At 38.2% G+C, this 15,546-nt stretch overlaps 1 protein-coding gene across 5 annotated transcripts in view; it reads left to right on the plus strand.

The window, feature by feature from the left end:
* KIF13A (kinesin family member 13A) overlaps positions 1-15,546 on the plus strand; it is a 105,115-nt gene that overhangs the window by 67,557 nt on the left and 22,012 nt on the right. For 3 of the 5 annotated variants that reach the window (XM_041413131.1, XM_041413129.1, XM_041413130.1), the window contains exons 15-22: positions 1,509-1,595; positions 1,702-1,868; positions 6,731-6,941; positions 11,411-11,573; positions 12,186-12,326; positions 13,957-14,106; positions 14,255-14,419; positions 14,987-15,160. In XM_041413131.1, the coding sequence (XP_041269065.1) occupies positions 1,509-1,595; positions 1,702-1,868; positions 6,731-6,941; positions 11,411-11,573; positions 12,186-12,326; positions 13,957-14,106; positions 14,255-14,419; positions 14,987-15,160 (1,258 nt within the window). Of the gene's footprint in view, positions 1-1,508; positions 1,596-1,701; positions 1,869-2,961; positions 3,085-6,730; positions 6,942-11,410; positions 11,574-12,185; positions 12,327-13,956; positions 14,107-14,254; positions 14,420-14,986; positions 15,161-15,546 lie in introns of all 5 variants that reach the window. The other 2 variants (XM_041413127.1, XM_041413128.1) reach the window with 1 other exon arrangement.

The following is a 15,546-nucleotide window of genomic DNA, read 5'->3' on the forward strand; positions in this document are numbered from 1 at the left end:
CATCTGAAGAAGGTACTTGGTAGGAGTGAGGGGCCATTGCCTGTCTGTATCTTGGGAAGTAATGAGATCCCTAAGATGCTGCTGGCTGTCCTGGCCTGTGTGATGGAATAGCCTATGTCTTGATGGCAGAGAATAAATGGTGCCTTGTGAGTAGTTCCTGTTGTAAAGCTCAATATTTTGTAAGGAAGAAGTGCTTTAAAGGTATGAATTCCTTTCTAAATCCTTAATTACTGTTTTGTCTAGTTAATATGTGGTGTAAAGTAAGGCTTCACCTTTTGTTTCTACTTCTGTATTTTAATAATTTTTCATTCCAGGGGCACTGTGGCTCCTTGGGTGGAATTGTAAATGTCTTTGTCACTTGATCTCCAATAGCATGTGATAAAGCAGTACCTTTGTCCTAGTTAATAGTCATGCTGCTTGTCTGAAATTTGAGTATCTAAATAATGTCCAAATTAGTGTCAGAATGAGAAACTGAAGTTTGAGAGACACATAAAAAATCTGATTTCTTTCAGTCTTCCTTCAGTACAATGCATTTGTGTTTTTCTTCTGCAGCCTACAGTAGAAAATTTCAAGCAGATGGGATTCAGGCTTGTGGTGATAGAGTTACTGTATTAGAAATCAGTCATTTTGACTGGCAGGAACAAGGGCACATGTCAGTGGAAAAAAACATATTTTGTTTTACTCATGGCTGATCTGCAATGCTTAAGTAACTGTTCTTAAGATACGAGTATCAACAGAAATTTAGCTGCCAGAATTTCATTGAAAAATGTTAAATAAAGATGTGACTTAAAATGAAATGCTTACATGTTTTTGTTGACTTACATGAGAGAGGCAGCTGAAATGAGAATGCTGCATGTGAAAAGCCTTTTTCATTTTACTGAAGTTTTTTCCCCTTTCAAATAAAACGCTGTGTTTGTGACTCACACATGCAAAAGTTCAACAGCTCAATTTTTCCCATTTTGTGATTGAAACTTAAATACAAAGAAACCTACAAAGAAATACAGCAGTGTACCAGATGTTCGCAAAAATAGACCCTTATTAATAATAGAGACTCCATTTGTTGAAAGACTAAAACTTGGATCTAAGAATCTTTTCTTACGCGTGAATGCCGAATCTGTTAACAGCATGTTTTACAACTCAGTGTTGACTAAGTTGCATCTTGGAGAGCTCTATCAGTAGGATTTGCATACATTTATGTTTGGACTTTATAAGTTTATAAGAAACAGGCAGTGGCCCAGTTTGAGAAACAGGCATTTAAAGAAAACTTTGCAACCAAAATCAACCTTGTCTGTATGTTTACTGAAGAGCTGTACCAGCTAAAGGCAGAGGGGAAAGGTGCTAATTCTGACAGTAGAAATTAGACCAGTAACTTTCCTAGAGATCCTTTCATGAGAACCTAGCTGGTTTGGTACCATATGATACAAGTGACTGTCAATAAGTGGAAGAAACAGCAACTCTTCAATCTTTTATTTTCAGGATTTCACTGGAGTTGTATTTTTTTCTTTCAGATCCTGTGTAAATGGTGCACTGGTATGTTCTGCCACTCAGTTATGGCATGGAGATAGAATATTATGGGGAAACAACCACTTTTTTAGGTAATAGTTGATGTTTATATTCCATCCATTTTACATTCAGCCTATTTTTTTCCTTTCATTATTCTGGATATTTTTTTTTATAAACTGAATTTCGATTTTTACTCAGAATCAATTTACCAAAGAGGAAACGTCGAGATTGGCTGAAAGACCTTGAGAAAGAAACTTCCTTAGGAGAGCATGATCTGGATGCAGCTAGTGAAGCTTCTTCAGAACCAGACTACAACTATGAGTTTGCACAAATGGAAGTTATTATGAAGACACTGAATAGTAATGGTAAGGCAACTGCCAGATAAAAATATTCTTTTGGATTGTCTAACAAATTCAGCCTGGAACTCAATTTCTGGGTAAAACAAGCAATACACTTCTTCCAGGGGCCTTTGGAGGATTTTCAGGATATTTTCAAGATATTTTACAGAAACAATGTGTGTGCAAATATATATATGAAGCATATATAAATACATATATATGTAAAAAAATATGTGCACGTAGGTATAAATACACACGCAGATGATAGTAGTTGGTTTGTGCCCTGACATGATTTTATCTGTACCTCTACTGTCTTTTATAGTGCAGCTGAGTTGTAACTATATGCCTGTCAAATTATCATCCAAGTTTACTAAGTTCTTGTTTTTGTGAGTTACTGTAGAAAAAAGGAATGCACCATATATGGCTCAGTTAGTTTCATCCTCCTTTTTGTATCAAATGTTGCTGACACCATTTTAACCGTATTAAGAAAACATTGAAATTATAACAAAGCAATAAGCAAATGCCAACTTGTTTTTCAAGTTGATCACTCTCAATATTTCATTTCATCTTTGTTAAAACAAATTGTGATGCTTTTTTGGAACAACACGATAAGATATAATATAGATAAAATAATGGTGTGGTGTATATAAAACAATGTCTTTTTCATGATTTCAGAAGGCAGGTCATAGTTCATGTGGTACAATAAAGAAATGCTGACAAACTTGGTAAACTATGGAATGCTTTGTACAGGTGTTTTAAATACACAAAGTCAGAGAGGCAAATACCTTGGGGTTTGGTCCCTGATCAAGAAGACACAGTAGATGGTGGTTCATTGCTTTCTGTTCTCCTTTCTTCCTCTCTTCACAGTATTTCCATTGTTTGCTGTGGTTTGCATGTTGAAATACAGCATTTACTTTTTATTTCGTCTCCTCTTATTGTTTTACTTTGTCTGTTTTGCCATTGAGTACAGCATGATGGTTTCATATGTTTGATGCTTTGCAGGTTTTTTACAGTTTAATTTTTAATGAGGTTGCTTGTGTTACAGGATCAGGTCACTTAAATTTATATGAAATTGCTGTTTGATAACAGAAATATTCTCATTATGGTTCACTCCTACCAGGAGATGAATTTCAGATGAATCTGCCATCCTGGTGGTCTTCAGTGTTGTCATCCCTTGTGAAGATTCTGTTGCCCGTTTTAAGGCCTCAAACCATCCCATATCTGTGCCAAAACTGGGACAAAGGTTTTGAACTCAATTGGCTTGTGCATGAGGCTGCTGGAAAAGTCTGAAAGCATTAATTGATGCTTGATCTGCTTGTTACTAACTGGAGATTCAACTGAAGTGTATCAGTCTATAATGAGTCAGTGTTCTTTGAACAGGGGGTCACATTTTTTGGTTTTCATGTGGTGTTATCCAGCTGATGGAAACAATTCTTCACAACATTCCAAGTGTCTTTACATTTTAGTTCAGTAAGCTTTTCTGATTGCGATCCAAGCCAGTCTTTGTTTTGATTGGTTGCTTCCTGTGTTTTGGTCAAGAACAGTTTCAGACCTTGCTGTTCCTTAAAGCTCTTTCTTCCCTACTGCAGAGCAAGTGTTTGCAGTCTTACATGTCACACAGTTTCAGAAGGGTCATATCCCAATTTCTGCTGCTTCTGCTCACTCCCACATAGGTGTTGCTTAACTAAATTGGAGTAGTTAGTGATAATAGAATGCTGACAAAACAAGTGACTGTGAGGATCTTTTGATTTGAAGTTAGATAAATAGAACCCAGCAGCACTTTCTCAATGCTAAAGTACCTTATTTCTGACGGGCTTCCAGTTTCTTGTGTAAGAAGTGAAGCAGCTTTGTTACAATACCGCTTATTTATTCTTCCTTAAAATGGAAAATAAATATGGGTAAGGAGGAAGAAATAACTGAATGACTGAAGACTGTTAATTCTATTACACATATTCTCTGGAGAAGTCCTAAGAGGGGAATGAAGAGGTATTTTAAAAATTTGATTAGATACAGCCCAAAAGCAAGAGGGTTTGGTTTTCCTTTGTTTTGGTTTTTGGATTCCTCCCTCCCTCTGGATTTGTGTGAGAATTATAATCCTCTTTAAATAAATATCCTGCCTTCTCCAGGGTGCAAACACATTTGTTTTTATGGCATGTAACCAGTACAACAGTGTCACAGACTCCATCCGGCTCCAAAGAACCTCTGAGGAAAATGTGTAACTTTGAAAACTGCTGTAAAGAAAACATCCCGATTCTTTCCTTCCTTCAGCATGTTAACTTTCTTTGTGGGATTCTGTCAGATCAGCTTTGTACTGCTAATTTGTGATGCTGGTCAAACACAGACTGCATCAAAGAAGTTTACTTTATTCTTGTATACTGTGCAGCAGTTAAGTAAACAATGTGATTAGGTTAGGCAGCTTCTCATTTTAGCAAACAAAACTGTTACAGCTCATAGGGAGAGGATTTTCATAAAACTTAGCAAAGCCGCCTGTGTCATAACCCTCTTCTAGCTTGCTTAGACACATATACTTACAAGAAATGTTAGGGAATTTATTCAGCATCAGTGTGACTGGATTAACAGATTCCAGATGTGAATTAAGTGACACTGTAGCAAGGTAATAAACCCTGTTCATACTATGAAGAAAATGCATCTTTATTATCTCTGTTAGTAGTCTTTGGAGGGGATTAACTGCATATGAATATTTTTTTCAGGGTCATTGAACTCTTGTCACATAAATATGTAAAAGACTGGGACTTGGAACTTCTAACACTGTATGGAATTTGCTGTGTATTTGGCAGGCACTGGGTAGAATCTTCCTTAATTTATTTGACTTTGCATCAGGAATCCAAAATTGTAGAACACGGTGTTTAAATTTAATTTAAACACTGTTGTAGTTTTTTTTGAATTGCAAAAAATCTTGACTGTTTATTTCTTCAAATTCTACCTAGATAGTTTATAACTCACACCATATTTTACTTTTTTTCCTGTGACAGCAGGAAAAGTTTTCTTAATAAACTCTTTCCAAAGCTAAATCAAAAAGTTTTCTACAACTGTGAATCTACCTTTTGCGTTACAAGACAAGCATAATCCACCTTTTTTTATTTTTTCCCAAGCAGTACAGGATTATGTTGCAATTGGAAAGTTTTGTACTAGGTTCTTGCATCTTGTTCCAAAAATTTATCATGGTGTAATTTGATCCTATGGTTGTTGTGATCCTGTAAATCTAGGTGGCTGAAAAGTTTACTTTTATTAAAAAAATCTGCTTCTTGAACTCATAGCTGTTCTTTGAGCAATTTGGGAAAGTCTCATCTTAATGAGTCAGCCTTAGATTAATTTCCTGTGTTTGCAAACACAATGGAGGGATTTTAATTTCTTCCATGTCTCTATCATCTGCATAATACCTGATTTTCTCAGGCATTCTAATATATAACTAAAATTGGTTTGGGGAATTACGCAGCAAAGCCCATGTATTTTAAGATAGTTCTGGTATTATCTGGAGGAGTTAGGAGGATCATGATGGTGCAGATGAACGTTAATAACTTGGTTTGTAGTCCAGAATTTTAGAACTTGGTTCAGTCGGGGTTTTTTCTTGCACTGTTTAAAATTTAATAATAGCTAGCTTCTTTCTGAGAATGTCATGTACTAAAAAGTAATATTTCTAGTTATTTTAAGACACTTTTATGCATCACTACTTTGCTATTTGGTTGCTATTTATACTGACTGATTTTTAACTTTGTGCTTTATAATTACCATTGTGGTGGTATTTATGATGCCTTTGTATGAAGCCAGTGATTTCTTCCATTAATAAGGCCAGGGCCACAGAAACAACTTGCAGAAGTGTTTGCAAAAAGCAAAGGGAGGATGGTTTATAACTAAATAATACAGATGGTTTATTTTGCATTTGAAAATCCTGGCATGTCACAGAGCTGCAGTATTGCTTCTAACAGTCCACCACTCCAGCTTTGGAACTCCTCTCCCTTCCTCTTGTGGTATACAGAATCAGCAATCTGTTGGGTGGTGTGCTGTCACTCGCTCTTCTAGATTGGTCCTCTTGCAAACCACTTTTTTGCTGTATTTGAGCTTCCAGAGATGTGTGCATGAACCAGGTGTATATACTGGCAGCACACAGAGCTTACTCTATTAAATGGCTCTTGCAGGGGCACAGGCTGGCATGGGACCTTGCCCCAGGAACAGAGTAATGTTTCATTAATTTGAATGAATTTCAGATTTATCCCTAGCTGATCGACACAAACAGTTTTTACAGGATAGAATATCCAAACAGATATTTGTTCTGTGGTGGTACTGAGATGAAACGTGGTTTGTAAAGCTAAATGCAGAAGGCCCCCCCAGGACATATTTTGTCTGCATCAGTGCTGTGCAGCACAATGGTGCAGTGTGATGTGTGACCAGTCAGACCATTCCTTTGTCTCGGTTTTTGTCTGCAGCTTTCCAGCATGTTTCATTCTCTGCCAAAACAGAGAAAGTACATTGCTTTTTACTTCCTTCAGTCATTTCCTCCTCTGGTTAGCATCATCTTCCCTCGTGTTTTACTTTGTTTTCTTATTAATTTGTTTCCTTTTCCATCCCTTTTTTTTTCCTATTAGGATTCTGGAATATATTATAACTACACAGCAGTTGAATTTGCAATAGACAAAGGTCTTAACCATTGTTTTAGCCTTTTGCATGCCATTTTTTTTCTAATTTTAGTTTGGATTGATCTATTTAATGCAATATTTAATAAGTTGGGGTGCAATTTGTGTTTGCAGACTCTGGGTATGTTGATTGCTGTTGCAAACTAAATAATGGGCATCCTGTAATGCTGAAATGGCATTTTCTCATGTTTTCTGGGGGGTTTTTTTCTCATTTTTTTTTCCTTCCCTTCTTTTTAGACCCAGTACAAAATGTGGTCCAGATCTTGGAGAAGCAGTACTTGGAGGAGAAGCGGAGCGCTCTGGAGGAGCAGCGGGTGATGTACGAGCGCGAGTTGGAGCTGCTGCGGCAGCAGCTCTCCCCAGAGAGGCAGCACCAGCACGGCAGCGACCGGCTCTCCTACTCTGCTCAGGCTGCACAGCAGAAAGTCAATCTCTGGACAGAGGAGAGGTGAGAATGCTGGAGTTAAAACAAAGTAGTAAATAAAATCAGTAAGACTTTTTGTGGAGCTGATGTGCAGAATAAGATCTGCGCTTCCACCAAAGCGTTAGCATTTTGTTTAGGGCTGAGTTGGGATGTTTAACATGTGCAAGATTTAACTCATAAAAGACATAAAAATTTAGCTTTTTTTGAGCAGTATTATAGGTTGGTTTTCTGTGGGGTTTGTTGGTTTTCTTCTTGTTTTTTTTTTTTTTCAAACTCGAAAACTGCTTATGAAATGTTTGATTTAGCAAGTATTGTTTTATTTCATGAAAGAAAGGAAAGAATAATGCAGAAAAGTGAATTTGTCAACTAAGACTAAAGAGTCCTGTAAAGAGTATTGTGTTTTGCAAGTATACAATGAGAGCAATAATATTTTGCAATCAAAATACCATAAAAAATACAGAGAATGGGGATCTGTGTATGTTTGTATGTATGTGTTTCTAAACGTAAGCCCAGCTTTAGGAGACAATTGCTCTGGTTGAGCTGCTTAGGAAGTTAAAGGGTTGCCATGAGGTGAATCAGCCTCTTTGCAAAGGAATAGCAGGCACCTGAATGCAGCCTTGGTGAAAGACCGTCATGAGGTTTGTGGGGACAGTTAAAAATGCAGTCTAGGAAGATGTGAGCAGAGTGTTTGCATTTTCACAATGGAAGAAGCTTGTTCTTGGTGTCATTGAGGAGAGAAGTATGCCAGCTACATGGAGAGAAGTTCAAGGGGCAGCAACGGAGATAATTTAAGTTTTCTGAATACCAGTGAGTATTCTGTCATGGGGCTAATTCAGCAGGAAGAATGCCTAGATGTTCTAACAGGTTTTCTTATAAATTTATTTCATCTGTTTCTTTTAAAACAGAAGCTTCCTTGTTCACTCAGGGGGGTTTTGGTTTGTGGTTTTTTTTTTGTTTTTTTTTTCTGTATGTAGTGAGTTTGAGTGCTCTTTTTTATGTAACTATTTTTCCTTTATTCTTCACCATTGCAGAACCAAATCAATTTACAAGAGGGATCCAAACCAAGATAGTCAACCTTGTTTTGCAGCTTTCAGTTGAGAGTGTTAGAAATAGAACGGAACAGATCTTGGTTTAGTTTTTGTGCAACATTTTGTTTTGTAATTTCTGCCCAGTTGAGCCTGGGAAAAAAACCTAAACAAATAGCTAAGTGTTGACCAGCGATGACTAGAATGTTTTTCATGGCAAGTGTAGGGAGAAGTAATTCTATGATTCAGCATTAATTAAAATAATTGTTTGCCCTTGTAAAAGCTAAAAACAGAATCATTGGGAACTGAATGTAAAATGTCACAGAGTTATGGCTGGGATTTGCAGACTCTTTTAGAGCTGCGCAAGGAGTGCAGAGTGAGAAATGTGTTAGCTGGAGGCCTTTCTATTCACAACTGCTTTGAGCACAGCAAGGCCGTCCAGAAATCATTGATCATGTACTGCAGTAGCAGAGAAGAGAGCTGGGCTTACTGGTGGGGGAGGCAGTACTTCTGAAAAGATGCAGCAGAAGGGAAAAGGAAGTAGCCAAAAACTTGCCTGTCCTTTAGAGGTGTGAAGAGAAAATGGTAATTGTTTCGCTTAAAATTACCCACCACAACCATGTAATCATAAAAAAGATAATATGGAGTGATGTCAAAGCTAAGTGTTCCATCAGCTATCACTTCTCAGTAGTTGTTAGATGTTTCTGAGGAGGAGCTGTGCTTTGAGCAAGAAGTTTTGCCTCATTCATGGATGAATGCTTTACTCTGTATAACTGTTGAACTGCTGGAAGCCTGTACTTTGCAGCATTGTAAAGAAAAGGGGAATGGATTGTCTTTGGAGCAATTCATTAGGAATAATGATAATGTTTTGGTGGCACTGCCATTGAATAAGTAGTTTTCTGGAAGAATCATCAGTTTCCTGTCCTTCAGAAGATCCTCTTAAGTATACCTTTTATTTACTTGTAGTTCTAGAAAAGGTTTCAGCTGTTGAAAAAAGGAGGGAAAAAAGAATAGTTTTATTTGAGAAACCAGGAAAAAAATCTTTGAGTAGTTTGTGCTGTAAAAGCATGGCAACATGTTGCTGAGAGGATGTTTACCAGTCAGCTGGCCAGAGGGCAAAAAATCCTGAGAAGAATGGGAAGACTGGATGTGAAAAATGTGCAAAAGCTCCAAGAGTCTGGATTGCAGGGGATTTGATTGGTGGAGTTCTAGCTGCCTCTCTGTTGCGGTTGCAAATCAAGCTGGGCTCTGTTGGATCAGGCAGCAAAATTAATTTGATAGGTATCAGATGTGGGCATGTGGCTGTATCTGTCAGGTCAGCTGGAACACATTGCACAGAGGTTATTCCCACTTTCTGCTGACTCTGGAAGGTCAGATGGTACCTGGCCTCGTTTTAAATCCTGTTGGCATAAAGTTAACCCATTGTAACTTCAAAACAAATTTTATTTGTTGAGGTGGTGGTGAGTGTCAGTTGTTTCTCCTTGTCTGGTTTAAATGATTATTTCATTTTAAGGATTTCATGTTCAATGAGTATTTGCTCCAGTTAATACCCTAGTGGAGCTTGTCATATGTAGTGAGAAGTAAAAAATCCTATCAGAAGCACTTTTTTTTTTTTTGCTTTACTTTCTGGAAGGGTTCTGGCACAGCTATAAGCAGAAAACACAACTGTTATAAGAACTCCCCATAATAATTGGTCGAGTTACTTCTAAGTTTGCCTTACAGTCTTAAACCATTCCTTTCTCAAGAATCTAGCTAATATTGGGAGAGTGGGAGCCTCCTAAAAAACTTCCCAGATGCTGATATCCCAGAGCTGGTGTCCCAGATTAAGGAAGTGACTGGCTGTAGCTGGGTCCAATGGCTCTTACAGCACTTACATACAGATAAAAGCTGCCTTCTGTTTCCCAAGTTAGGCAGTTGTTTTACAGTGGCTGTGGGTGTGGTACACTCTCAGTATCAAATACTTTCTTGTCATTAATTTTTGACTACCTTAATTTGCCGTGTGAATCCAGAATTATGGCTGTCTGTGGAATGTGTCACTCTCATGGTCTGGAATTGCTTATTTAATTTTGATAGCCTGGATAACAGAAGGAAGAGGCAGAGGGAAAGGAATTTTCCATCTAATGCTGGGAGGGGAGATATGAAGTTACTAAAAATCCACTGATAGTAGCAGCTATTGAAGACCCAATAAAACCCACCACTGTTGCAAACTGAGGCTGGGTAGGGGAGAGAGACAAAGCTGCATGTTTTAGCATGTTGAAGGCACTAAAATTCAGGGCTGCTTGCTAACACTGCTGGTTGTTTACCACTTTGGTTGTGGTATCAGGGGACTGTCAGAGTGCAGTTTGAATTAGCCATTCCTTGGGATTTTTTGGAAAAAGATAACCACACAAGTAGAATTCTGTTGGTGACTGAGAGGCATGTTAGCAGCAGACAAACTTTGCCTGTGTTCATAGGAAGGTCCTTGTTCCTCCTACAGTTGTGTATAATTTAAGGTGTTTCGTAGAAATGAGAAGTGTATGTGCTCAACATGTACAGTAGGGCTTCACACAGAAAGGCTGGAAAAACCATACAGGGGAGAACCAGTGACTGAAATATCCAAAGTTGGATCTTGAGTTTTATAAAGGTGATGAGACACAGTAAGTGCTGTTGAGATTACAAAGAAGGCAGAATGAACTTTGCTCAGAGGATAATCATGATCATTTAAAAATGTAATTTAAAGATGAGAATCCCAGGTGAGGGCAATGTCTTAGTACACAGGTGTATGTCTAGTATGTGTCATAGCAGGTTTGCCAGGTGTTGCGTTAGAGTAGATTTGCTCAGACAGGCCTGAGAAACCTCTTTGGAATTTGTCCAGAAACCAAGTGCACAGGCTTTAATCTGTGCTCATTCATCTGTTACTTAAGATACCTTGGGTAAATAGGATTGAAGTTTTTTTTGTTTATATATTTTTAATGTGTATGCTTGAATAAGTGGAGGGAGGTCTGTGGTCACTGCAAAGCGCTTGGAGTGATCCAAAGCTGTGGCCTGCAGTGAATGCAGATTCCAACATTATGGTCTGAGGAAGAGCAGGTTTTATCAAGATGAAGTCTCGCATGTTGGGACTGGTAGATTCTGTGAAACAGGACTCCAGATTAAAGGTAAAGACAGCTGCAATTATTTCATTTCTTGAAAATTCAAAATGTCCTCAGGGCTTTAAACAAATCATCACTGTACCAGCTCCCATATTACTGTGACCTTTTATTTGGGCATCACTGTACTAGACGTGCCTCAACAGTAATTTGTTTAATATGTGATCACTGCTTTCCCTCAATAAAATTGTGTGAGTGTTTTGTGTTCTCTGACACAGTGCTACTCAGCATTTCCTCTTAAACTTGTTTCAGAGAAGTCTTTGTTAGCATCTCTTTTTGCAGCTTTCCAATAATAGAAATAGGTTTCTGTGTATTTTTCATGTTACCTACTGCACCACAGGGATGAATTGTTTCGACAGAGCCTGGCTAAACTTCGAGAGCAAATAGTAAAAGCAAATACTCTGGTGAGAGAAGCAAACTTCTTAGCAGAAGAAATGAGTAAGCTAACAGATTATCAAGTAACACTTCAGATCCCTGCTGAAAACCTCAGTGCCAACAAAAAGGTAATGATAACAAAGAAAATGTAGCTTTGTGGCTAAATTTTGTAGAGCTTGAGCCAATAAAATGTTACTTTTGTTTGATTATGCATAGACAAAATAGTAGTACTACCTGATTCATATACTGAAAGTAATTAAGTAAAAATGGCAGCAGAGCATTTAAGTATGGCTCTTGCAGTGTTCATGTGTCTGATCACCATATGTGCAAATGCATATGAACAGACATTTGTATTCTGTTGCTGCAGAACCTGCATTTTAGTTATGTCTGCAGAAATTAATGGGTTTTGTTGCAGTTTCCTACAATTTTGTGTCTTAAAGGCTTTTACAGTGCTGCTGTAAATATGATAGCAGTTAGGATGATATGCTTGTCCTAAGGGCTTTGATTGAGTGTGTTAATGTTCCTGTGGGAATGGTCATGTTTGAGAAGGATAAAGAGATCTGGATCCTCAGAGATGTATATAGTCCATGCTGTGTCTGAGGACAAAAGTAGCATGACTGGCATGCAGAGAGAAGCTTCATGTTCTGTATTTTATTCCTTTCTAGGAATACAGTTTGAGTGAAGAGTTAAACTACTTGAATGCATGTTTCCTGCACTGATTGTTTTTTCTTCTGATTTAGAGGGGTGCAATAGTAAGTGAGCCTGCAATTCAAGTGAGAAGAAAAGGAAAAGGGACTCAAGTGTGGACTATTGAGAAACTGGAGAACAAATTGATTGACATGAGAGACCTCTATCAAGAATGGAAGGAGAAGATTCCTGAGGTAATTTATGTATTTTTAAAATGGATCAAAGATTGAGTTTGTTTTCTTTAAACCCCTTTTAATATGTTTTAGAGAGCAAGTGCAATGACTTTGTATATGAAAGGATGGGGTACTATGTTTTTTTTATAAAAACCAAAATAAACAGACAAAAGCCCAGACGAAACCAGTGTGACTTATGCTAAATATTCAAAATGCCCATGCATAATAAAACACAGGTATGTCCTATCTCACCAGTGTTTTCAGATGTTAAGTGTGCTGAGGTCAGATATAATTGTGCTGAGGCAGTGACTCACAATGCCACTAAGAGCATATGTTTACCTAGCATGCAGATGACCACCAGCTCTGAATGGAAGCAGCAAGCTGCATTAGAAATAAAATCATTAAATGTGTCAAAGCTAACAAGGATACTGCTTAATGTGCAGAACTTAGTCAAGATGCAGAACATACTAGTGGGATAAAACTTGATTTTAAACTATGAAATATTCTTTAATTTCATTTGTATATTTCCCAGCCTTAAAGCAGGGAAGAAATCAATTGAAGATACTTAGTCTACATCAGTATTTCCATCAAAACCAAGTGGTGTTTTGTGAGAATTTAAGTAGCTCATTAGCCTTGGCAGATAAGCATGAGATTTGTCAAAAACTTGCTTGTTTACTAGAAAGGGATGTGATATTTGGTGTTCCAGAAGACATCATTTAAGTATCCAGGTAGAAGTGCATAGGAAATATATTTTACTCTCTTGTGGCTGTTAGGAAGCACCTAAATTACTTTTATCAAGAATCATTCTTAAATATGTTTGAACAACTCTTGTGCCTTTGTTACATGCTTTGGACGGGACAGTGGGAATCTCTAAAATCATAACACAGGGGAGGTCAAGCACTTCATCTGTGCCCATTGAAGACAACGATGATTTTGCTGCTGACTTTAGTAAGAACTGATAGCACATACTTGAATACATTATGTCTGCCTGAGCCAGGATCATTCTTTCCATGACCTATGTCGTCCATAATGCATGTGTTCTATGTGCTACATAGAAACACGTAGGTCAAATGCATGTGTTGAAGACAAAAGAAGAGAAGGAGGGAAGGAACTAACAAATTCACTGAGGAGTGCATATCGTGCTAGGAATCTGCATGAATTCTTTGTGGCTGTATGGGGAATGCTGCAGGTGTGATCTCAGCTCTATGGGAGTCATGAGAACACTTGTTGACTTAAGTAGGGATCATCCTGCACCTTCCCTTTGCCCTTGTAGTGGTAGCCAGCAGCCAGACCAGCACAACCTGAGGATGGTTTGGCCTCTCATTTAGAAAGTATAAACAGAACAGAAAAGGTGAAACATCTTGAAATCAATGACTACTGTGATTGCTCTGCTTTGCCTTGACATTGCTAAAGTATGCAGGTTATCATATTATTGTATCCCTTAGTAAAGAAAGTATAGTGTCTCATCTCGAGGATTTCATTTCAAATTTGTAATCTGATTCTAGTCTCTTTCTGCCTGTGCAACAGGAAAGAACAGAGATGGGTAGTGGAGTCATTTTTGTGCAAAGATCTTTCAATGCTATGAGGTTATTTGATCTCCTGTTCCCATGCTGGTAGTTTTGTGACAGCTCTTTCGTTATCTCTAAAACAGATAAGGAAGCTGATTGGCAAGAGAGGTGATCCTTTCTACGAAGCACAGGAGAACCACAACTTGATCGGCGTGGCCAATGTGTTTCTGGAGTGCCTTTTCTACGACGTGAAGCTGCAGTACGCTGTGCCCATCATCAGCCAGCAGGGCGAGGTAGGGCTGGGCTGGGCACGCTGAGAGCTCCTGCAGGACTCTTTGTGCTCCTTGTGCACCAGGGGCTTAGCAAACAAATGGTGCCTGCTGTCTTGTTCCCCAGTGTTTTTCAAGTGGCCTTGTGTGTTCTCCATGTAATTGCCTTCAGGTGGCAGGGCGGCTGCATGTTGAAGTAATGCGTGTCACTGGGTCTGTCCCAGAACGTGTGGCAGAAGGAGATGACTCATCTGAGAACTCCAGTGAGAGTGGGAGTCTGGAAGTCGTGGATAACAACGGAGAAATTATTCACAGAGCGAAAAAGCTCTCCTGTAGGGTGAGTGAGAGCGCCTGATGAAGTTTACAGTTTCGAGCCTCTGTAACTATGTAGTCAGTCTGATGTAAAGTACTAGGCTATGTAGACTATTGCTTGCTGGAAAGTCTCTGAAAGGACTCCTCTTGTTACAGCTCAGGGTAGGCGAGTCAGCAGTTTCCAGTAGCTCATTTAATTTAATTTGTTTTAGTTTTCAGTAGATGCACATCTGCACCATAAATACTGATGTTACAAGGATAATCTTTTACAGACACAGAAGAGGAAATAGTTTTTCCCTGTAACTACCTCCTGTAGTTTGATCATTTAATGTGATCAATCATATATCTATAGGTGGTGTGTGGATTTAATTTCTTCTGTGATTATTTCATTCTCCACTCGAGCTTACCAGCTTCCTCAAATGAACCGTGTAAAAGGTGAGGTCCTTAAGACTACATTTCTGTATATGCGAAATCATATTTCCTAAATGGGAGTATCCTTAGTGTCCTTTAAAACTTCTTGGCTGTTGGTCTTCAATTTGCAGTTGAAGAAGAAACAGTCATATTCATGACACCATGTGTTTTGTCTCCTCAGGTAAAAATAAAAGAAGCAACTGGACTGCCACCCAATCTCTCCAATTTTGTCTTTTGTCAATACACATTTTGGGATCAATGCGAGTCAACAGTAGCAGCACCAGTAGTAGATCCAGATGTGCCTTCACCTCAGAGCAAAGATGCTCATTTTACAGTGACCTTCTCTCATTGTAAGGTAAGTATTTTATTATGAAGTAGTGTTACCAGGAGGATGGTGACACTATATGTTTGAGAGAAACTGTTCTTATGTGTTTGAGAGAAACTGTTTATAGCCTGAGCCTTGTTTAGCTGGGGGAAGGAGGAGTGATTCAAGTCATATAACTAATGACTTTTAACTATGCTTAAGAATGCCTTAATGTTTCACTTCATCACTTCTTCAAAATGTAGCAAAAGGAAAAGATATTTTGATTAGCAATCTTCTAAATTCAGATGTTACCTTTAATGGTGGAGAAATCTATCATTTATATAATGACAGCTGATTATATACTTGTTTGGTAAGCTCAGTAGCTTAGAAAAGATCACTGGAGCTGAGACATCACTTTTATGATGAAATATGGTATG

The sequence above is a fragment of the Onychostruthus taczanowskii genome, unplaced genomic scaffold (genome assembly GCF_017590055.1).
Source record: "Onychostruthus taczanowskii isolate IOZ18803 unplaced genomic scaffold, ASM1759005v1 scaffold40, whole genome shotgun sequence".
Lineage (NCBI taxonomy): Eukaryota > Metazoa > Chordata > Aves > Passeriformes > Passeridae > Onychostruthus > Onychostruthus taczanowskii.